Source organism: Ovis canadensis, chromosome 12 (genome assembly GCF_042477335.2).
Source record: "Ovis canadensis isolate MfBH-ARS-UI-01 breed Bighorn chromosome 12, ARS-UI_OviCan_v2, whole genome shotgun sequence".
Taxonomy (NCBI): Eukaryota; Metazoa; Chordata; class Mammalia; order Artiodactyla; family Bovidae; genus Ovis; species Ovis canadensis.
The window spans coordinates 66,329,953-66,354,647 of record NC_091256.1 but is presented as its reverse complement, the minus strand read 5'-3'; the positions used below and the strand labels follow the sequence as shown (position 1 = coordinate 66,354,647).

Genomic DNA, 24,695 nt, shown 5'->3' with positions numbered 1-24,695 from the left:
TAGTGTAATTTAAATTGAAAAAATATTGAAATGCCTTTATCATGTCTTTGTTGTATATCAGACTTTTTCAATATGCTTCATACTGTAGCTTCATGCAGAGCTAGGTCTCATCCTGTCTTCATTTTTCTGTCATCATTTTCTTTTTTAAAAATTTTTTATTGAAGTATAGTTGATTTACTGCAGTCACCATTTTCAAATCCTCTAAGATAACATGGAATTTCATTTTCAGCATTATCACTTCTCATTGGTTTGCTGTATTCATCTTTGTTGGCTACCTCTTTCAATTATTCATTATTGTAAAACATAACATGGGTTTATCATTGAGAGACTAAGGAGGCAAAACAACAATACACTTTGCTGTCTATGAGTGAACTGAATAACAGATACACCATAACCAATCATCAACATACTCTGAAAGCAGTGATGTTAACAGTCACTGGATAAGCATTTATGTAGTGAACTGAAGAGCTAACAGCAAAGTCTACATTTTATGCAATTACTCACAACTAATATACCATGGTTAACAAAAATTTGAACCATGTGGCTGGGGGACTGGTATTCTTTAACTAAACCACAGTAACATAAATCCATGCATATTTTATCTGCAGAACAAAGACTGCATGCATATACACATAGGTTCCAAGTAAATATAACCAACGTTTTGCCTTCTCACAGGGGTAGTTTACTCTGATTCTGCAGGCTATTCTGATTTCCGGTTATCACGCACAAAGCACCAGCAATCTCAGAAAAAATCATGACTGTGGTAGTACTATTAGTACCACTAATACTAATACTACTGGTGTTAGTAGTATCAGTTCAGTTCAGTTCAGTCACTCAGTCGTGTCTGACTCATTGCGACCCCATGAATCGCAGCACACCAGGCCTTCCTCTCCATCACCAACTCCCAGAGTTCACTCAGACTCACGTCCATCGAGTCAGTGATGCCATCCAGCCATCTCATCCTCTGTCGTCCCCCTCTCCTCCTGCCCCCAATCCCTCCCAGCATCAGAGTCTTTTCCAGTGAGTCAACTCTTGGCATGAGGTGGCCGAAGTACTGGAGTTTCAGCTTCAGCGTCATTCCTTCCAAAGAAATCCCAGGGTTGATCTCCTTCAGAATGGACTGGTTGGATCTCCTTGCAGTACAAGGGACTCTCAAGAGTCGTCTCCAACACCACAGTTCAAAAGCATCAATTCTTCGGTGCTCAGCCTTCTTCACAGTCCAACTCTCACATCCATACATGACCACAGGAAAAACCATAGCCTTGACTAGACGGACCTTTGTGGACAAAGTAATGTCTCTGCCTTTAAATATGCTGTCTAGGTTGGTCATAACTTTCCTTCCAAGGAGTAAGCGTCTTTTAATTTCATGGCTGCAGTTGCCATCTGCAGTGATTTTGGAGCTCCCCCCAAAAAAGTCTGACACTGTTTCCACTGTTTCCCCATCTATTTCCCATGAAGTGATGGGACCAGATGCCATGATCTTCGTTTTCTGAATGTTGACCTTTAAGCCAACTTTTTCATTCTCCTCTTTCACTTTCATCAAGAGGCTCTTTAGTTCCTCTTTACTTTCTGCCTTAAGGGTGGTGTCATCTGCATATTGAGGTTATTGATATTTCTCCCGGCAGTCTTGATTCCAGCTTGTGTTTCTTCCAGTCCAGAGTTTCTCATGATGTACTCTGCATAGAAGTCAAATAGGCAGGGTGACAATATACACCCTTGACGTACTCCTTTTCCTATTTGAAACCAGTCTGTTGTTCCATCTCCAGTTCTAACTGTTGCTTCCTGACCTGCATACAGATTTCTCAAGAGGCAGGTCAGGTGCTCTGGTATTCCCATCTCTTAAAGAATTTTCCACAGGCTTTGGCATAGTCAATAAAGCAGAAATAGATGTTTTTTCTGGAACTCTCTTGCTTTTTCCATGATCCAGCGAATGCTGGCAGTTTGATCTCTGGTTCCTCTGCCTTTTCTAAAACCAGCTTGAACATCAGGAAGTTCACAGTTCATGTATTGCTGAAGCCTGGCTTGGAGAATTTTGAGCATTACTTTACTAGCATGTGAGATGAGTGCAACTGTGCGGTAATTTGAGCATTCTTTGGCATTGCCTTTCTTTGGGATTGGAATGAAAACTGACTTTTTCCAGTCCTGCGGCCACTGCTGAGTTTTCCAAATGCGCTGGCATATTGAGTGCAGCGCTTTCACAGCATCATCTTTCAGGATTTGAAATAGCTCAACTGGTATTCCATCACCTCCACTAGCTTTGTTCGTAATGATGCTTTCTAAGGCCCACTTGACTTCACATTCCAGGATGTCTGGCTCTGGGTGAGTGATCACACTATTTTGATTATCTGGGTGGTGAAGATCTTTTTTGTACAGTTCTGTGTATTCTTGCCACCTCTTCTTAATATCTTCTGCTTCTGTTAGGTCCAGACTATTTCTGTCCTTTATCGAGCCAATCTTTGCATGAAATGTTCCCTTGGTATCTCTAATTTTCTTGAAGAGATCTCTAGTCTTTCCCATTCTGTTGTTTTCCTCTATTTCTTTGCATTGATTGCTGAAGAAGGCTTTCTTATCTCTTCTTGCTATTCTTTGGAACTCTGCATTCAGATGCTTACAGCTTTCCTTTTCTAGCAAGCACTTATTTGTTTCAGGGACTATTTCAAATACTTAACAAGTATCACCTAATTTTATCCTCCCAACATTCTTAAGAGGTATCATTCACAATTTACAAACTAGAAACTGAAGCACAGAGAAGTTAAATAATTTGATCAAGTCACTGTAGAGCAGGGTTTCAAACCCAGATGAGGGGATTCCATAGATGTGAACCTTAAAAATCTTGCTTGCTTCAGTGCCTTCAATAACAGAAAGAGTAAGTTTCATCATTAGGAACTATAGTCATCAGCAAAAGAGATTTAAGTTGGTTATTTTTTTTCTTTTCATTCATCAGGTAGGAAATTTTATTTGTTCCCCAAAGATTTTTAGAACACTAAGACTAATTACTATGAAAAAAAATTTTTCATAGATGCTTAGGATTGTCTTAAATCTGCTACCAGTGCAGAGAATTTAACCTATAGGAAAGTTATGAAAGAATAGATAGTATCTTTAGGTCCATTACTGAAAATAGTGTCAGTCAATAAGCTTCAAGAAAATACAACAACCTCCACACCTTCCTTGGACAATAATGTCCCATTAACTCTCACACTCGTAATGGATAAAAATTTGACATGCAGAACCATGATTCAAATATGAATACTTTTTACTAACTCTCTTCAAATTAAAAAAATGAGAAATTAGCTATAGTCAAAAATATATTAAAAATGATTACAACAATCAAAATCTAAACTTGGCTTAATCACTGCTAAAAACATTTAGTAAATCAATTACTTTGCTTTATTATTCAATAGTAGTAATATGGGAAATTTGGGTAGTGATTCATTTGGGCTTTTACATGTATCAGGTTTATATATCAAAATAATCAAAAGCCAAACTACAAATATTTTTAGAATTGAGTATAACTATAATTTTAAAACATCAAAAACAAGGGAAAAAAAAAACATTTTCTCCCTATACTGCTGGTTAACAAGGGCCCATTTTCTCTTTCATAAACATAAAGCAAATGAAGCTGGAGTTAAGCCAAATGACAGGAAAAAAATTATAAATTCAATTTGATGAGAGAGTTTAAGGCATAAGCAACTTAACATGCATGCTCAGTCATGTCCAAATCTCTGCAACCCCGTGGACTGTAGCCCATCAGGCTCCTCTGTCCATTGAATCTTCCAGGCAATAATACTGGAGTGGGTTGTCATTTCCTTCTCCAGGGAATCTTTCTGACCCAGGGATCAAATCTGTGTCTCTTCTGTCTTCTGCACTGGCAGGTGGATTCTCTTCCACTGTGCCACCTGGGAAGCCCTATAAGCAAGTTTACTTTTTAACAAAATAAAATACTAGTGATTCCACCTGGAGTTCCTGCTCCTTTTTCCTTTTCTTCTAATTATTTTTCTTTTATAGACATTTTCACCTATGTCTATTCACGTATTTTTTTTTATCCCTTTCCTCGAGAGTTTTATCTTTCTTCATATGGTAGGAAGTAGAGCAGATATAATTTACTGATGAATCAGATGTGCAGGGAAAGAAAAAGAAGTCAAGGATGACTCCAAGTTTTCAGCCTGAGTAACTGGAAAAATCAGACTATAAATCATAATGCTGGGGGGGGACTACAGGAGGGACAGGTTTGTGACAGGGTGGGGGTCTAGACTTTGAGCACAGTGACTTTGAGACACCAAAGAAGTAAAGTTGTAGGATGCATGAATGAGGAACACAGAGGTCTGAGACCTCAGGTGAAAGATGAAAAGTTGGAAGTTACCTATTTTACAGATATGTTTAAAGGAATGAGATTGGATGAGTTAACCTCAGAGTGAGTGTGGTAGCAGAAAGAATAGACTCACATCATCAAGAAGGCAAAATGGATTAAAAACCTAGTGTACAAGTTGGAAGTTGGCCATAGGAACATGAACATTTCATCCAGAGTAGTAAGAGAGAAAGCAGAATCTATAATAAGAAAAAGACTGGTAGACAAAGTATAGGAATATCTAAAGTTCTATTCTTACTGCTTCTATTGTCTTAAAAGATCACTGGCTGAAAATAAACACAGTAAAAGATATGATGGAGGTTTAATGAGAAGGTGTAAAATTATCTAGGAAAGAGATTAACAACTTAACTTGTCTAGTAAAATGAAATAGGAATTCTATCAACACTAAGGTATACCTATGGTTATGGTCAGTCAGCACATTTAAATACCGTTTTGTTTCTTCCCCTGCAGCGTTCATTTATACCACTGGTGTTGGTACAAAGGTGCAGAAAGCTGGAATTAACTAGAGCTGGGAATAGGCCAGGCATGTAGGAAGATGAGAAAGAGAGTAAAGGAGTTTGTGGAAGTATATGAAGTAATAATTTGTACAGATAAATAACAGAATCTAAGTTGGGAAGCAGACAGGTAAAAACATGAAGTGAGGGGGTAAGGGACACTAAAACAAATGTATGGGTTGACAGGACCAACCACAGACTAACAGTAACATTAATTAGAAAATTAATGGTATTAAGAAAACAGAAGTGATTTACAGCAATGAGATAGTGAATAGGATACTCAAAATTGAGATTATAAAGGTAGTACAGTTTCAGGTCATGACAAATTCTAAAGAATGACCATAGAAATAGGTGGTTAGGGTAGGGAGGAAGACAAAATCTTTGGACAAAAAGAGGTCAAAAAACTAAGAAGCTAAGAGGTTATTAGAATAATCATCTGCATGGATATTAAAACTTCCAAATTAAGACAAGCTTACTAATTAGAGGATGACAAGAAGTCGGGAGCTAAAATCTTCAAAGTCTGACAGGAATTCCAAGGACTTGTGAATAACCACAACAAGAAAGGTGAGAAGATGTTAAAATCTGATAGCATGAACTTGGAAGCTGGGAGTTTTCCAGACGAAAAGAGAAACATGGTCTAAAAGAAGCAAGGGCATGCAAGAAGGATACTTCCCCACCTTCGATACACAGATATCAAGGGGTGGCAAGAGAGGAATCTTAGGCACAAACTCCAAGAGTACTCTCCCTAGGGAGAAACACAGAGCACACACTTTCCCTGCAATGAGTTAGGACATGTGAGAAATGACACGTGTCAAATATGTGACACACTCACAGACAAGAGTTTGTTTTTCTTAAGACTAATCACATATGCATCCTCTGCCCAAGAGCAGCAAGGGCATGCAAGAAAGCTACTTCCCCACATTCAATACAGAGACACCAAGAGGTGGCAAGAGAGGAATCAGCCATCATCTGAAAGGACTATAAGGCAAGTGGTGGACTCTAGCAAAAGCCAGGTTGTATAAAGTGAATGTAACAATCAGAAATGATGTTAAGGATAAAAAGGAATTGTGCTGACAAAAGATTTTAACTTCCAGAGTATACAATGAAATCATCTAGGAAACTGAGCAAAGGTGGAGACAGGAGTCAGATGAGGGGATATGCAGAGTCATGTGGGAATCAGAATCTGAGTACTGATGGAAAACCCAGGACTTCCTACAAAGCCTGCAAGAAACTGGCAAAGAATCATTTCAGCAATGCTGAAGGTTCAGTGTAGGAAAAAGGCTTCTGGAAAGAGAACGCAGCACTCAGGAGCACCCTGCTTTACTCCTTCCGGTACACAAGACAATGAAGGAGCAGTATTATTAGAGTAACGAGGAATTCTGAGTATCCTCTTACTATTTCTAGGGAGATGAAAGGGGAACAGAACATGAGTGTGGAGGAGGTTCTACTTGAAGTGCATCAAGAAAAACTTATTCTGGGTGTCTGAAGACATTATGGTGGTATGTTTCCAAAACTATAAACCCATGTATATTTACAATATATTATCATCAGTTCATTACTTACTGCTTCTCTGAAGACAAGGTGCAGAAAAGCTATTTTGTATCCTCATAAAGAGATCTTCAAGTAGGCAAATACTCATTTTCTGTAATCAATAAAAGCCACACGCACACACACACATGGAAATAGTTATCTTAAATGTGATTTCTGGAAGAAAAACTAGTCACAACAAAATGTTCTTCTGTCAGAGTCAACACCATTCAAGGTTCGATGACTTGCTACGAGGACTCACAGGACTCAGCACAGAGTTGTACTTAGGCTCAGGACATAGTAAAGTGAACAAATACAAAGGAAAATCGGCAAAGGGAAAAGGCACACAGGGTGAAGTTCAGAAGAAACTAGGCACAAACTCAAAGAGTACTCTCCCTGGGGAATCACACAGAGGACACACTATCCCAGCAACAAGTTGTAACATGTGAGAAATGACACATGTCACATATGTGACACGCTCACAGACAAGAGTCTGTTTTTCTCAAGACTAATCACATAGGCATCCTCTGCCTAGCATATATCAAAATTCCAGATTCCATAAGGAAAGCAGGAGCCCAGGACAAACTACATTGTTTGTACTAAGTGGCATAATAAGCCACTAGTCTCAGTTCTAAGAATGGCAGAAACCATCCCCAAAGCCAGGTTTCCAATTGCCAGACAAGAACCAACCTTACGAGGAGAACTTTCAGGAACAATAGTTTCAGTCCTCCTTTGTTAACTCTTTCCTACACAGTCCTATTTCGGTATTTATATTTGAAGCAAAAAAAAGAAATTAATACTAAACAACATGATCTGCATGTAAAATAATTTGGATTCCTCAGAAGCTCAATTTGACTTAAAACAGCTGAATGAAGCTATATGAAGCTCTAACTAGTTATCAAAAGGATAAGAATTTTCTATGCACAGTGGGAAAATAGAGTAATTTACCTAAACATATAAACCTTAAAGAAAACAGGTAAAGAACAATTTAAAAAATAACGTGAGAAGCCAGGCTTCAAGAATACGTGAACTGTGAACTTGCAGATGTTCAAGCTGGTTTTAGAAAAGGCAGAGGAACCAGAGATCAAATTGCCAACATCCACTGGATCATCAAAAAAGCAAGAGAGTTCCAGAAAAACATCTATTTCTGCTTTATTGACTATGCCAAAGCCTTTGACTGTGTGGATCACAATAAACTGTGGAAAATTCTTTAAGAGACAGGAATACCAGACCACCTGACCTGCCTCCTAGGAAACCTGTATGTAGGTCAGGAAGCAACAGTTAGAACTGGACATGGAACAGACTGATTTCAAACAGGAAAAGGTGTACATCAAGGCTGTATATTGTCACCCTGCCTATTTAACTTATATGCAGAGTACATTATGAGAAACACTGGGCTGTAAGAAGTACAAGCTGGAATCAAGATTACCGGGAGAACTATCAATAATCTCAGATATGCAGATGACACCACCCTTATGGCAGAAAGTGAAGAGGAGCTAAAGAGCCTCTTGATGAAAGTGAAAGAGGAGAGTGAAAAAGTTGACTTAAAGCTCAAATTCAGAAAAGTAAGATCATGGCATCTAGTCCCATCACTTCACTAGGTGGGGAAACAGTGGAAACTGGCTGACTTTATTTTTCTGGGCTCCAAAATCACCGCAGATGGTGACTGCAGCCATCAAATTAAGACGCTTGCTCCTTGGAAGGAAAGTTATGACCAACCTAGACAGCATATTAAAAAGCAGAGACATTACTTTGTCAACAAAGGTCCATCTAGTCAAAGCTATGGTTTTTCCAGTAGTCATGTATGGATGTGAGAGTTGGACTATAAAGAAAGCTGAGCGCTGAAGAAATGATGCTTTTCAACTGTGGTGTTGGAGAAGACTCTTGAGAATCCCTTGGAAAGGAGATCAGTTCTGAGTGTTCATTGGAAGGACTAATGCTAAAGTTGAAACTCCAATAGTCTGGCCACCTGATAAGAAGAGCTGACTCATTTGAAAAGACCCTGATGCTGGGAAAGACTGAAGACAGAAGGAAAAGGGGTCAACAGAGGATGAGGTGGTTGGATGGCATCACTGACTCAATGGACATGAGTTTGGGCAGGCTCCAGGGGTTGACGATGGACAGGGAGGCCTGGCGTGCTGCAGTTCATCAGGTCGCAAAGAGTCGGACACAACTGAGCGACTGAACTGAACTGAAAAAGGATGACTAAACTTAATAAAATGTATTAAAAATAGATAAAATCAAGTTAATAATTAGAGCACAAATACAGCATTCCACACAGAAAACTTCTTTCACGTTTGTTAATTATTGTCTAAACTCCTACTAAATAAAAAGAACATGTAGTTCTTCCTGCTTCCTTTCAAATAAACCAAAATCTTTCAAAAAAAGAAAAACTATGTTGCCACTACAAATAAGAACAAAATATTAGTAATTAAACAATGTTTACATTGTTTAATTTAAGTGATATAAAATAACTGTATCCATAGGTACAATAGCTCCCTCAGCTCTTCTCCTCAAAAGAAGTCATACAAAAGGGTCAAATAGAAAAGCTTTAAGACTAGCAAGAAGCCCTGCTGCCTCTTATTAGCTGTTTCTTAGCAGGCAAAATAACACACTTTAGTTCCTTCCTTTGCCAAAAAAGAGTAAATAAAAAGATAATTTTTTTGTCTTCCCTGCTGGCTCAGTGGTAAAGAATCTGCCTACCAATGCAGGAAACATGGGTTTGATCCCTCATCCAGGATGATCCCACAGACTTAGAAAACAAACTTACAGTTGTTGGGAGAAGGATGGGGAGAAGAGAGAGTTAGGGAATTAGGGATGGACATGTACACACTTCTATATTTAAAATGGATAACCTAACATATAGTACAAGGAACTTCGCTCAGTGTTATGTGGCAGCCTGGATGGGAGGAGAGTTTGGGGGAGAATGGATACACGTATATGTATGGCTAACTCTCTTTGCTATTTACCTAAAACCATCACAACATTGTTAATCCAGCTATAACCCATTAAAAAACAAAAAGTTTTTTTCTATCATAATTTGAGATAAGAAATGATTTCATTTAACTTTAACTTGAATGAACGCTGACCTGTTTGCACTGTATTTTCTAAAGGTCTGGGGTTAAATTACACATTTTTATTTGAACAGCAAAAAACAATTATCAGTTAAAAAGACTATGTATAGCAACTCACTCCAGTCTTCATGCCTGGGAAATCCCATGGACAGAGAAGCCTGGTGGGCTACAGTCCATGGGGTCGCAAAAGAATTGGACACAACTGATTGACTAAACAACAAAACAGCATCTATTTCCTGCTGCTACTGCTGCTGAGTCACTTCAATCGTGTCCGATTCTGTGCGACCCCAGAGACGGCAGCCCACCAGGCTCTGCCGTCCCTGGGATTCTCAAGGCAAGAACACTGGAGTGGGTTGCCATTTCCTCCTCCAAAACATGAAAGTGAAAAGCGAAAGTGAAGTCGCTCAGTCGTGTCCGACCCTAAGCGACCCCATGGACTGCGGCCTTCCAGGCTCCTCCATCCATGGGATTTCCCAGACAAGAGTACTGAAGTGGGGTAGGTGAACCATATGGTATATTATTATTAGCATTTTCCAGTGCATTTTGTTTTCCCTGGAGCGAAATGATTTTCCAGTGTTCTTATATTGGCTTAATTTTTCTATGTACTTAACAGTAATTCAAATTCAAACACTTTCTTAATTATGTAAATCTCTTTTACAAATGTTTTGGTACTGTGGGTGTTGCGTTAAATTTGTCTTCTTGAGGAAATCACTCCTGAAGACTGCTCTAAAAATGTGGGTTCACTGTTCTCTTGGCCTGGTTCCCCATTACTGTCACCCTCAGGACTCCTCCTGATTCTGTCTTGCATTGAATATTCTGAATCCTGGACCCCATGTATGTATTTATTTAATTCAAAACCTCATTTTTTGGTAGACGACATTCTTTAGTAGTTTCCCAATAAAAGGAGTTTGGGAGATTGAAAAAAAAAAAAAAGACCATCGAAAATAAACATTTTTCCCCCCCAGAAATGTATCAGGAACTTTATCTACCAGACTGACTAATTTTGTTAGATACTAGTTCAATTAGTTACTGTCAGTATAAGTCCAAATAGGGGAGAGAGCACAAAAAAAATTTGAACAGGGCAATCTTTTTAATAAAACAAAAATTGTATATAATAAGAGAGTGACTACAAAGAGAATTTTTAAAACTATCCTAAGGCTGAGGAAGAGAAACCCAAAGAAGAGCAAATCAAGAAAGAAGATCCTCTCCCTAGAGCTGGCAGTGTGACCTCACTATAGAAGGTATGACTGTAGACCAGTGGATGATGAAGAAGCTTTATGGACTGCCCCGGCAAAGCAGGACCACAAGGAAACAGGAAACGTCCTCTGGGATGCAGGCAGCCAATGTCAGCAGGCAGGTGAATGAAGAAAATCAGGACTCCTGGAGGCAGCTCAGAGGCAGAGCCTGTGTCAGTTTCTGGAAGACCACTGAGGAAGACCTCACTGAGCCAGGAGCTAGACCATGAGTTCACAGAGGGAATGCTCGAACTGTGTGCACAGCTGGACCACAATACCACTGGATGTACCAGAATCTTGTAGCAAGAGCAAGGAGCAATCACAACACATCACAACGAACACAAGTCCCTTCCTCAGGGTATCTCTGCAGCACCCTCTACTGGTACAATTTAATACTGTGTGTGTTCAGTGGCTCAGTCATATCCAACTATTTATGACCCCATGGACTGCAGACCACCAGGCATCTCTGTCCATGGGATTTTCCCTGCCAGGATACTGGAGTGGATTGCCATTTCCTCCTCCAGTAATTTAATACTGTACTTGCTGCAAAAAATAAATGCATAAAATTGGACTAATGAAGATCAAGTGAAGAAGTGACAGTTGCTCAGTCGTGGCCAACTCTTTGCAAGTCCATGGACTGTACCTTGCCAGGCCTCTGTCGGTGGAATTCTTTAGGCTAGAATACTGGAGTGGGTAGCCATTCCCTTCCAGATCAAGTATGAGGGTAGAACTGGAATGTGAACCGAGAACTTTCAGATGTTCAAGCTGGACTTTAAAAAGGCAGAGGAACCAGAAGTCAAATTGCCAACACGTGCTGGATCACAGAAAAAGCGAGGGAATTGAAAAAAAAAAAAAAACTCTACTTCTGCTTCATTTCCTATGCTAAAGTTTTGACTGTGTGGATCACAACAAACTGGAAAATTCTTAAAGAGATGGGAATACCAGACCTGACCTGCCTCCTGAGAAACCTATATGCAGTTCAAGAAGCAACAGTTAGAACCACAGGGAACAATAGACTAGTTCAAAATAGGGAAAGGAGTATGCCAAGGTTGTATGTTGTCACCCTGCTTATTTAACTGATATGCAGAGTACATCATACAAAATGCTGGACTGGATGACTCACAAGCTGGAATCAAGATTATTGGGGAAAACATCAACAACCTCAGATATGCAGATGATACCACTTCAATGGCAGAAAGTGAAGAGGAACTAAAGAGACTCTTGATGAAGGTGAAGGAATGAAGCTAAAAGAAGAGAGTGAAAAGCTGGCTTAAAACTCAACATTCAAAAAATGAAGATCATGACATCCAGTCCTATCACTGCATGGCAAGTGGAAATTGTCAGATTTCATTTTCTTGGGCTCCAAAATCAATGTGGACGGTGACTGCAGCCATGAAATTAAAAGACACTTGCTTCTTGGAAGAATAACTATGACAAACCTAGACAGTGTATTAAAAACTAGAGGCATCACTTTGTCAAGAAAGGTCTGTATAGTCAGAGCTATGGTTTTTTCAGTAGTCACGTACGAATGTGAGAGCTGGACCATAAAGAAGGCTGAGGGCCAAAGAATTGATGCTATCGAACTGTGGTGTTGGAGAAGACTCTTGAGAGTCCCCTGGACAGCAAGGAAATCAAACCAGTCAACCCTAAAGGAAATCAACCCTGAATATTCATTGGAAAGACCAATACTGAAGCTGAAACTCGAATACTTTGGCCACCTGATGTGAACAGCAGACTCATCAGAAAAGATCCTGATGCTGGGAAGGATTGAGGGCAAGAGGAAAAGGGGCTGACAGAGGATGAGATGGGTCGGATGGCATCACTGACTCAGTGGACATGAGTTTGAGCAAACTCCAGGAGATAGTGAAGAACAGGGAAGCCTGGTGTGCAGTTCATGGGGCAAAAAGAGTCAGACATGACTTAGTGACTGAAGGGAGGATGCAGTTAAAATACATCATCTCTTCTAATTACTTAATAGCCACGTTATAAGTCAAAATTTCTTTTCCTAATGTAAATCAAGAATGTAAATTGGTACAGATCCACTCAAGATAAATCTTGGTACAGATACACTCAACAATAAAAGTGGATCTTGGTACAGACAATATGGAAAACAAAATGAAGGTGGCTCAAAGAGTTAAAACTAGATCTCCTATATGATTCAGCAATTCCACTTCTGGGTATATACCCAAAGGAAATGAACACAGGATATCAAAGAGATAAATGCACCTGTGTTTATTGCAGCATTATTCACAATAGCCATGATATGGAAACAACCTAAGTGTCCAGCAACAGACAAATACATAAAGAGGATGTGGCAACAGGCTTCCCTGATGGCTCAGAGATAAAGAATCCACCTGCCAATGCAGGAGACTCAGGTTCGATCCCTGATCTGGGAAGATCCCACATGATATGGAGCAACTAAGCCCAGGCACAACTATTGAGCCTGTGCTCTAGAGCCCAGAAGTTGCACCTACTGAGCCCATAACGACAACTACTCAAGTCCACGTGACCTAGAGCCCAGCAAGAAGTCACTGCAATGAAAAGCCTGCGCACCACAACTACAGAGGAGCCCCCCTTGCTGCAACCTCAGAAAAGACTGCATGGCAATGAAGATCCAGCACAGCCAAAAATAAATCAATCAGTTCAGTTCAGTCGCTCAGTCGTGTCTGACTCTTTGCGACCCCATGAATCGTAGCACGCCAGGCCTCCCTGTCCATCACCAACTCCCGGAGTTCACTGAGACTCAGGTCCATTGAGTCAGTGATGCCATCCAGCCATCTCATCCTCTGTTGTCTCCTTCTCCTCCTGCCCCCAATCCCTCCCAGCATCAGAGTCTTTTCCAATGAGTCAACTCTTCACATGAGGTGGTCAAAGCACTGGAGTTTCAGCTTTAGCATCATTCCCTCCAAAGAAATCCCAGGGCTGATCTCCTTTAGAATGGACTGGCTGGATCTCCTTGCAGTCCAAGGGACTCTCAACAGTCTTCTCCAACACCACAGTTCAAAAGCATCAATTCTTCGGTGCTCAGCTTTCTTCACAGTCCAACTCTCACATCCATACATGACCACAGGAAAAACCACAGCCTTGACTAGACAGACCTTTATTGGCAAAGTAATGTCTCTGCTTTTCAATATGCTATGTAGGTTGGTCATAACTTTTCTTCCAAGTTGTAAGCGTCTTTTAATTTCATGGCTGCAGTCACCATCTGCAGTGATTTTGGAGCCCAAAAATATGAAGTCTGACACTGTTTCCACTGTTTCCCCATCTATTTGCCATGAAGTGATGGGACCGGATGCCATGATCTTCGTTTTCTGAATGTTTAGCTTTAAGCCAACTTTTTCACTTTCCTCTTTCACTTTCATCAAGAGGCTTCTTAGTTCCTCTTCACTTTCTGCCATAAGGGTGGTGTCATCTGCGTATCTGAGGTTATTGATATTTCTCCCGGCAATCTTGATTCCAGCTTGTGCTTCTTCCAGCCCAGCATTTCTCATGATGTACTCTGCATATAAGTTAACATATGAACAGTATGAAAAGGCAAAATGATAGGATACTGAAAGAGGAACTCCCCAGGTCAGTAGATGCCCAATATGCTACTGGAGATTAGTGAAAAAATAACTCCAGAAAGAATGAAAGGATGGAGCCAAAGCAAAAACAGTCCCAGTTGTGGATGTGACTGGTGATAGAAGCAAGGTCCGATGGTGTAAAGAGCAATATTGCATAGGAACCTGGAATGTCAGGTCCATGAATCAAGGCAAATTGGAAGTGGTCAAACAGGAGATGGCAAGAGTGAATGTCGACATTCTAGGAATCCGAAAACTAAAATGGGCTGGAATGGGTGAATTTAACTCAGATGACCATTATATCTACTACTGCAGGCAGGAATCCCTCAGAAGAAATGGAGTAGCCATCATGGTCAACAAAAGAGTCCAAAATGCAGTACTTGGATGCAATTGCAAAAACGACAGAATGATTTCTGTTCATTTCCAAGGCAAACCATTCAATATCACAGTAATCCAAGTCTATGCCCCAACCAGTAACGCTGAAGAAGCTGACGTTGAACAGTTCTATGAAGACCTACAAGACCCTTTAGAACTAATACCCAAAAAAGATGTCCTTTTCATTACAGAGGACTGGAATGCAAAAGTAGGAAGTCAAGAAACACCTAGAGTAAGAGGCAAATTTGGCCTTGGAATACAGAATGAAGCAGGGCACAGGCTAATAGAGTTTTGCCAAGAAAATGCACTGGTCATAGCAAACACCCTCTTCCAACAACACAAGAGAAGACTCTACACATAGACATCACCAGATGATCAACACCGACATCAGATTGATTATATTCTTCGCAGCCAAAGATGGAGAAGCTTTATACAGTCAATAAAAACAAGACCAGGAGCTGACTGTGGCTCAGATCATGAACTCCTTATTGCCAAATTCAGACTGAAATTGAAGCAAGTAGGGAAAACCACTAGATCATTCAGGTATGACCTAAATCAAATCCCTTATGATTATACAGTGGAAGTGAGAAATAGAATTTAAGGGACTAGATCTGATAGATAAGAGTGCCTTATGAACTATGGACGGAGGTTCATGACATTGTACAGGAGACAGGGATCAAGACCATCCCCATGGAAAAGAAATGCAAAAAAATTTTTAATTAATTAAATTAATTAATTAATTTTTTAAAGAAAGGGTGTACAGGGAATGTTATTCAACTATGAGAAAGAAGGAAATCTCACCATTTGCACCAATAAAAATGGGTCTTGAGGACATTATGCTAGTGACGTAAGCCAGATAGAGACAGACAAAACAGCAGGATATCACTTATATGAAGAATCTAAAAAAGTCACACTCGTAAAAACAGGGCATAAACTGGTGGTTACTGGGGAGTGAGGGAATAGGAGAGATGTTGTTTCAGAGTACAAACTTGCAACCAGAGGTAAATAAGCCTTGAAGATCTAACACACACTATAGTTAAAACAGTCAACACTGTTAAGAGACTAGACCTTAATCATTCCAATCACAAAGAAATAACTGATAAACATGTGATGTGACAGAGGGACTAATGCTACAACTGCAGTCATATTACAATATATAAACATTAAATCAACATGTCGTACACTTTAAGTTTACACAATGTTATATGTCAAATATATTTCAATTTTCAAAAAAAATCACTGCATTTGAACAATCTGGAACTCTTCTCAGCTAGGACCTGATAGCCTCTTTGTCCACAACTATCTTGATCAGTCACCTTAAGTTAAATAAAGCTAAATAAAGGTCTTTTGCCACTAGAAAAACAAGAAATTATTATTCTATTATAGAAGTATATATGATTTACAAAAGTATTCAAAAAGAGCTCCAACAGAGATCTATAGACTACACCAATGTCAATTTTCTAGTTTGTGTATTGTACTATAGCTACGTCAGCTTCTCATTATATAGTTTTTGAGTTAAGCCAGCAAGCACAAATTAAAAAACTGAAACAATTTATTATCAAAACTGGCACATCTCTGAATCACTCTACAAATGATCAAACTGCCGTCTAGTAGTGATGTGTTTCATTCATATATATATATGTATATGTATATGTATATGCAATGATTGTACTCTCCCAAATTAGGATCAGATACAAGTAACCCATGGAAATATTTTCTTCCTAGCTTATGGCTCATGTTACTCAGTACAAATGAAGCTGCATACTTACAACAAATCTAGCCATTACACTTTGCTTGCTGTATCAGTACCTCATTCCGACTCACACATCAGGCATCATGGCAGATCCCTGGGAACAAAGTGATCTGACAGACATAAACCATGAAGCCAAAATCCCTCCCCAGCTAACCTTCCACAAAGTCTGAAATTACCATCACTACAACTCCACTTCTTGTTAAGGAACTGTGAAGAGGCCAGTTTTCCAAACGTGTATGGTATTACTTTCCCTGAATCATTTTATTACAAATTAAGACGTAATACTTAGCAAAAATCAACTAGTCATAAAACAAATACAACAAAAACTGAAATTTTTCCCACTCACTTTTTGGCTATCTAGCATAACCAATGGAGAAGGAAATGGCAACCCACTCCAGTATTCTTGCCTAGAGAACCCCATGGACAGAGGAGCCTGGTGGGCTGCCGTCTATGGGGTCGCACAGTCGGACACAACTGAAGCGACTTAGCACGCATGCATTGGAGAAGGAATGGCAACCCACTCCAGTATTCTTGCCTGGAGAATCCCAGGGACAGAGGACCCTGGTGGGCTGCCGTCTATGGGGTCGCACAGAGTCGGACACAACTAAAGAGACTTAGCAGCAGCAGTAGCATAACCAATGATCCATCAAAGCATCGAAGTGGGTACTATGCAATAACGCTACTTATCATGTATATAGTGTATTTCAAATACTAGACAAAGCTTTAAAATCCATATCAATTTCAGGGTATATAAGAAAATCATCTGCAGTATTTCTACACATGGTGAGACCAAAATCCATGAAAATATCAGCTGGAGAAGGACAGAGAAGATTGCCATCTCCACTTTGGAAACACCAGAAGAGCTTGACCTGATTGGATTTGCTCTGACATTTTAACTGGAACCTCTCAATAATTAGGCTTAGGCTGCTCATCTCACACATTTCAGATTACAATCATCTTGCTTTCACCCCTCAGCTGTTATTGTTGGTCTTCTCCTAAACAAATCAATCAGCTTTTCTCCCAGGGCAAGGTGTCCCGGGGTTTGAAATCACTGAGCAATCACTTGAATGCCCCAGGTATACTCTCCCTTTCAAATTCCACTGGAAATACACCAAAGAATACCAATCCATTTATTTTCTAATTGGTTTAATTTTAAATTTAGCATATAAACAAAATTTAATTGGGTACAGTCTTTAAAAGAATATACTCAGAAGTTAAATGGCTTGGCTTAAACCCTGGCTCTATTAGTTTCTGGCCAACTGACTGAGTTACTTAATTTCATTAAGTTTCTCTTTCATCTTCTGAAAAAAAAATAGGATAATAATTATTATATCGCTCTCACATGTTGTTATGACAATTAAATTTTACAATGGCCATTATAGTAAGTCAATAAATGTTGCCTATTAAATTTTTTTTATGTCCAGTTTCTAAATAAAGCTTAATATGTAAAATCTAACATGAATGTTTGAAAAAAGCAAAAGAACATGAACACAACAAATCTTCAAAACATGAGAACAGTCTTCACATATCCTCTAAACAAGTTAGGAGTCTATCAGGTACAACGTTCTATTATTCTCTACAAATTACAGTGAATTTAGTCAATGCTCTAACTTTATAAAATCTTTATATACTTTTTATTCACTTACTCAACAAGTTTTTAAAAAGACCAGAGTAAGAATATTTATGTGGTAGTTGGTATTTGATTGTATGACCTCAAGAAAGCTATTTAACCTCTCTAGCCTCAGTTTCCCTAACTGTATAATAAAGACAATAGCATCTACATCTCATAGGCAGCATCTAGAACAGTGCTTAGCACAGAGAAAGTTCTAAGGAAGGACTATGTAACTATAAAGCAGTGCTTCCTAGCATGGCGCTAGATATTGGAGATTCTGGGAGAAATGACACAGTACTTGCCTACAAGTACTTGCTTTTGAACTGTGGTGTTGGAGAAGACACTTGAGAGTCCCTTGGACTGCAAGGAGATCCAACCAGTCCATCCTAAAAGAGATCAGTCCTGGGTATTCATTGGAAGGACTGATGTTGAAGCTGAAACTCCAATAGTTTGGCCACCTGATACAAAGAGCTGACTCACTGGAAAAGACCCTGATGCTGGGAAAGATCGAGGGCAGGAGGAGAAGGGGACAACAAAGGTTGAGATGGTTGGATGGCATTACTGACTCGATGGACATGGGTTTGGGTGGACTCCGGGAATTGGTGATGGACAGGGAGGCCTGGCATGCTGCGGTTCATAGGGTCGCAAAGAGTTGGACACGACTGAGCAACTAAACTGAACTGAACTTGCCTACAAAGCAGTCAAGACCAAATGGTATATACAATTATCTACAAATAAGGAATCCTTATACGTCAAGGCTATATATTGTCACCCTGCTTATTTAACTTATATGCAGAGTACATCATGAGAAATGCTGGGCTGGAAGAAGCACAAGCTGGAATCAAGATTGCCAGGAGAACTATCAATAACCCCAGATATGCAGATGACACCACTCTTATGGCAGAAAGCAAAGAAGAACTAAAGAGCCTCTTGATGAAAGTGAAAGAGGAGAGTGAAAAAGTTGGCTTAAAGCTCAACATTCAGAAAACTAAGATCGTGGCATCCGGTCCCATCACTTCATGGCAAATAGATGGGGAAACAGTGGAAACAGTGACCGACTTTATTTTTCTGGGCTCCAAAAATCACTGCAGATGGTGACTGCAGCCATGAAACTAAAAGATGCTTACTCTTTGGAAGGAAAGTTATGACCAACCTAGATAGCATATTCAAAAGCAGAGACATTATTTTGCCAACAAAAGTCCGTCTAGTCAAGGCTATGGTTTTTCCCATAGTCATGTATGGATGTGAGAGTTAGACTATAAAGAAAGCTGAACACCAAAGAATTGATGCTTTTCAACTGCGGTGTCGGAAAAGACTCTTGACAGTCCCTTGGACTGCAAAGAGATCCAACCAGTCCATCCTAACAGAGATCAGTCCTGGGTGTTCTTCGGAACAGCTGATGTTGAACCTGGAACTCCGATACTTTGGCCACCAGATGCGAAGGGCTGAATCATTTGAAAAGACCCTGATGCTCGGAAAGATTGAAGGCAGGAGAAGAGGACAAGAGGATGAAATGGTTGGATGGCATCACCAACTCAATGGACATTAGTTTGGGTAGACTCCGGCAATTGGTGATGGACAGGGAGGCCTGGCATGCTGCAGTTCACAGGGTCGCAGAGTCGGTCACAACTGAGCAATTGAACTGAACTGAAGGAATCCTTGAACTTGAATTCACAGATAAATAAATTTTTCATAATAAAAATTATCATTTTTAAAACCCAAAATATTGCAAATTAGCATCCAGAATGGGTGATAGGTACACTGAGGTTCAATATATTATTTTTTTACTTTTGTGTATGTTATACATTTCACATAATGAGAAGTTGTTTTTAAAAATGATAAATCACTTTCCATCTCAGAAGGTAAGCCAAAATTATGTGATCTGAAGTATTTACTTTAACACAGATGTCTTTATACTACAAATGAACTCTGTCGACAGCAGTGCTTAAAATTCAGAGGTTAAGAATTCCCTTGACAAGACTGCCACCTACTGGATCACCTTAAATTCCACTATTCACATTTTCTGATTTAAACACAAATATAATCCAATAAAAGCAAGGGTTTCTTAAAAAAAAAAATGGAAATTCAAGTATTTGAAAAACACCCCACGTCATAGAAAATTCTGTCTGCTGTGTTAAACAAAGTATTGCTTGGGCAAGTCCCATTAGCCAGAAGCAATCTCAGTCACGTTTAGTTTGGATGTTTAGAGGTCATCTGACAGATGCGTGAAAAAAGAAGCAAAAAAAACAACAAATTTGGTAAGTATTGCTGAGTATATGAACACATGGTTGTTAGACATTACCATCTACATTAATTATGTTAAAATAAAAGCAATATATTAAGTAGCTATACATGGAATGAATTTTTTAAACTATTCTACTGTTATACAAACAAAGTACATCTGGTTTAGAAAAATTTCTAATGAAAGCAATATATATCATTCAAAAAGTGCTTCATCTCAAACAACTTTGGCAGAAGTTGAGATACTATGCTCTGGAAAAATGCCTAAAAGTTACTCAAAAAATAGCTAAGTAATGATGAAGGCATTAATGTCAAAGATTATTGAGAAGAGCCTGAATTAAGCTGCCTTATGAATATGAGAATATGGGCAAAGGCAACATTTCTAAGTAATTATTATGTGCAATATATTTTAAATGTATGTATAAATGTTTAAGTTAACAATGAAAACATAAATAGGCATTCAACTATTTCACCTATATTCACCAAGGTTTCTATATTCAAATTAATCCATTGGAGCTTCTCATTAGTAAAAGGAAGGACTGCTTTACATACAAGCATAGTACAGGCATAATATATCATTTAATCATAAAACTTCAATATTTGTAACTACCATTTGTTTAAAGTTAAATTATCTAACACCTAACACTTCTTTGCCTATGTTATTCATATACTACAAACTGGTTAATGCCCTTTGTTATGCCAAAGAGAAATGCCTTTTATTACACCAGAAGGGAAGTGCTCAGGGAATTTTTCAAAGACAAAGGGTTTGACTGGGATCCTGGCAAATTCTGGGATAATTTGAGCACCTAGATAATTAAACACTACAGTGAATCATGAACTATTTCAAGAGAGAGGGAATTCAAGAGTGAATATCAAAAACAAACAGTAATAAATGGGAAAAAAAGGGAGAGGTCTGGCTTACAGGAGAAATGTCAAGGGCTGCCTCGAGAAAATGCAAAAGATGGAAAATTACCACTTTGCATTCATCATGATAACGACTGGATCAGAAAAGAATTATGAATGAAAGCTAAACCCAAGAGAAAATTTTGATTTGATGAGAAGCAAAACCAAACAGGAAATTTTGATGAGAAGCAAGATATTTTCCTTGGTCTCCCAACAAACTGCTTACTAGTTACAAAGGGGGAGAGGGGAAAAGAAAAACAAAAAAGGAATTACAGTGGAGAAATCAGACATCTTGGCTGGAAATCAAAAATTACCATCACAAGAAAGGGACAGATGGTTATTAAGAGCCTCCACATGTGATACACTGTGAAGGAGAGAAATCATCAATGCAGCAATAAATTATCTGCATCTCTCCTTAGAAGGAAAGTTATGACCAACCTAGATAGCATATTCAAAAGCAGAGACATTACTTTGCCAACAAAGATCAGTCTAGACAAGGCTATGGTTTTTCCAGTGGTCATGTATGGATATGAGAGTTGGACTGTGAAGAAAGCTGAGCGCAGAAGAACTGATGCTTTTGAACTGTGGTGTTGGAGAAGTCTCCTGAGAGTCCCTTGGACTGCAAGGAGATCCAACCAGTCCATTCTGAAGGAGATCAGCCCTGGGTGTTCTTTGGAAGGAATGATGCTAAAGCTGAAACTCCAGTACTTTGGCCACCTCATGCGAAGAGTTGACTCATTGGAAAAGACTCTGATGCTGGGAGGGATTGGGGGCAGGAGGAGAAGGAGACAACAGAGGATGAGATGGCTGGATGGCATCACCGACTCGATGGACGTGAGCTTGAGTGAACTCCGGGAGTTGGTGATGGACAGGTAGGCCTGGCGTGCTGCGATTCATGGGGTCGCAAAGACTAGGACACAACTGAGCAACTGAACTGAACTGACTGAATCATGAGGAAATATTAGATAAATCCAAACTGAGCAATGTCATATTAACAAGAGGGAAAAGAGATGTATTCTTCAATAATGCCCATGTTTTAAGACAAAGACTCTGGAAATCTTTCGAAATTAAAGAAACCTAAAGACATATGGCAGCTAAATGCAGTATCTGATCCTAATGTGAATCCCAAACTGGATGGGGGGGGAAAGGACATTACTGGGTTCACTGGCAAAATCAGAGACAAATAGTAGATTAGATAAAAAGTATTATATGGAAAATAAGTTTACTGAAGTTGATACATGTAATGTGGTTACTTAAGAGATAGCCCTACCCGTAGTTTTCCTAGGAAAGACACATTTCCTAACGGAGTAGACAAGGGGAAAGCATCATGGTATATATAACTTACTCTTCAACTGTTCAGAAAACCAATCATGTTTTTCGGTGTGGGGGTGTGTGGGTGTGTGTGTGTGTGTCTATGAGTGTGTGTAAGGAAGGAAAAATTGAGACATAGGCTGAGAAAATGTTTGGAAAGCAAATGGGATAAAACGTTATTAGTAAGTGATTCTGAGTATACATGTATTCTCTGTACTAATTTTATTGTTTTAACTCTTCTGTAAATTTGAAATTTTTTCCAAATAAAAAGTTTAACACATTGCTATATCTACTGCTAACAAAAATTAAACACAGAAATAAATACAGAAATGCATGCACACCCATGTGTATGTACGTATGGGTGTGTTTATATATTTAAAATACAAATCTCTTAAAGATTCTAAAATCTCAGTAAATAAATGGACTTCTTAATAATCAAAAATGATTAAGAAGGGACGGTGTCTGTCCTATATGTAAATAAGGAAGAGCAAGAAAAAGCCCAAATTGGATTGAAACAGTTACTACTGAAAAAATAAAGCCATTTCATGTTTATTTACCCCCATCAATTGAGATTTTCAACGAACCAGTTTCATCTAACATATTTAAGAGGAGAAAACATTATTATTCTCATTCTCATTTTTAAATGGAGAAACTGAAACATGGTGAAAAGCCAGTCAGTAACACAGCAGAGATTTGATAGTATGTCTCTTGAAACAATAACAATACAAGTTTTGGATAGTATGTAGGAGCAAGCTGCTTACCTTTCAATAGCTAATTCTTTGTTAGAAAGTTGCTGCACTGTAATCACAACCTTCTTCTCTATTCCTTGTTTTAATTTGAAATAAAATTTATCTCGATCCTTAGGCACAGGACTGAAAAATGCAAAAAAGAACAGAAATGATCAATAATTAAAAACAATAAAATGGTCATCTATTTCAAGGTTAGAATGAAACAAGAGTATTTAACAACCTTATTAAGATATATCAAACTTTCACCTTGACACAAAGTAAATAACAAACTTTGGTTGTATCAGTTATACATATACATATATCCACTCTTTTCTGGACTCTTTTCCCATACAAGTCATTACAGAGTACTGAGTAGAGTTCCCTGTGCTTGCTATACAGTAGGTTCTAATTAGTTGTCTTTTTAACATATAGCAGTGTATATATGCCAACCCCAATTCTCCCAATTGATTCATCTCCCCTCACTTTCCCCCTTGTAACCATAGTATATTTTAAATCAAAACTTTTAAAATTATATCATTTCAAATTTTAGTTTTTAAATTTTAACAAATTTGGGAAGATGGTTTATTTAATTTTAAGACTGTTATATTTCTGGTTTAACGGGTTATACGGTTATGAATGCTTTTAACACAGTTAAACTCAAGGCAAAACAAGTGAGAAAAAGAGCTTACTTTTAAACATCCAGAATTAGAGATGACTGTGACAAATCCAAGAAAATATAAATAAAAGATGAACAAAGAGGAACAGATCAGGGCAAGTTAAATTCTAGCCTAGGCCAGACTGACAATTCTTAAGAATTAGTCCCTTAAAACAGTGTTTATAATATAAGCTGTCTTATCTGAAAAGGAAAAATACTTTCAGTCACTTATTTGACCTAAGTCTCAATTTCTATAACTTAAAAAAAAAAAAGATAAAATACCTAATAATTATTGTCAGAAACAAAGGCAAAGTAATCACATAGGTGATCAATAAGAGTATAACTATTTCTTATTATCTGCCTATTTTTAAACTAAAGAACAACATTCCAAATATACAACAGAAGGAAACAGTTAATTAAATGATGGTCAAATCATACAAAATACTACTGACAACTATTAAAAACAATTCTAATTTAAAATATTTTAGGGACTTCCCTGGTGGTCCAGTGGTTCAAAACCCACCTTGCAATACAGGGAACACGAGTTTGATCCCTAGTCTGGGAACTAGGATCCCACACGCCATGGAGCAATTAAACCTACATGCCACAGCTAGAGAGCAGACATACAGCAACTACTGAGCCCATAAGACAAGATCCCACAGGATGCAACCAAATAAGTATTAAAAAAATAAATAAATGAAAACATTTTAATGGGAAAATTCTTACATCATGAAGTTAAAAGAAAAAAACTACATATATATATGTATATATAACTGTATAAAATACACTCTGGAGGTGGAGGGGGAGGGATAGTAGGGATTGACATGTACATACTATGTTTAAAATAACCAACAAGGACCT

General features: G+C 38.6%; 1 protein-coding gene across 6 annotated transcripts in view; it reads right to left on the bottom strand.

The window, feature by feature from the left end:
- RABGAP1L (RAB GTPase activating protein 1 like) overlaps nucleotides 1-24,695 on the bottom strand; it is a 726,983-nt gene that overhangs the window by 602,062 nt on the left and 100,226 nt on the right. For all 6 annotated transcript variants that reach the window (XR_011247784.1, XM_069546100.1, XM_069546103.1 and 3 more), the window contains exon 7: nucleotides 23,213-23,323. Coding sequence is in view for 5 of the 6 variants with exons in the window: in XM_069546100.1 (XP_069402201.1) it covers nucleotides 23,213-23,323 (111 nt within the window). In the remaining variant the exon portion in view is untranslated. The remainder of the gene's footprint in view (nucleotides 1-23,212; nucleotides 23,324-24,695) is intronic.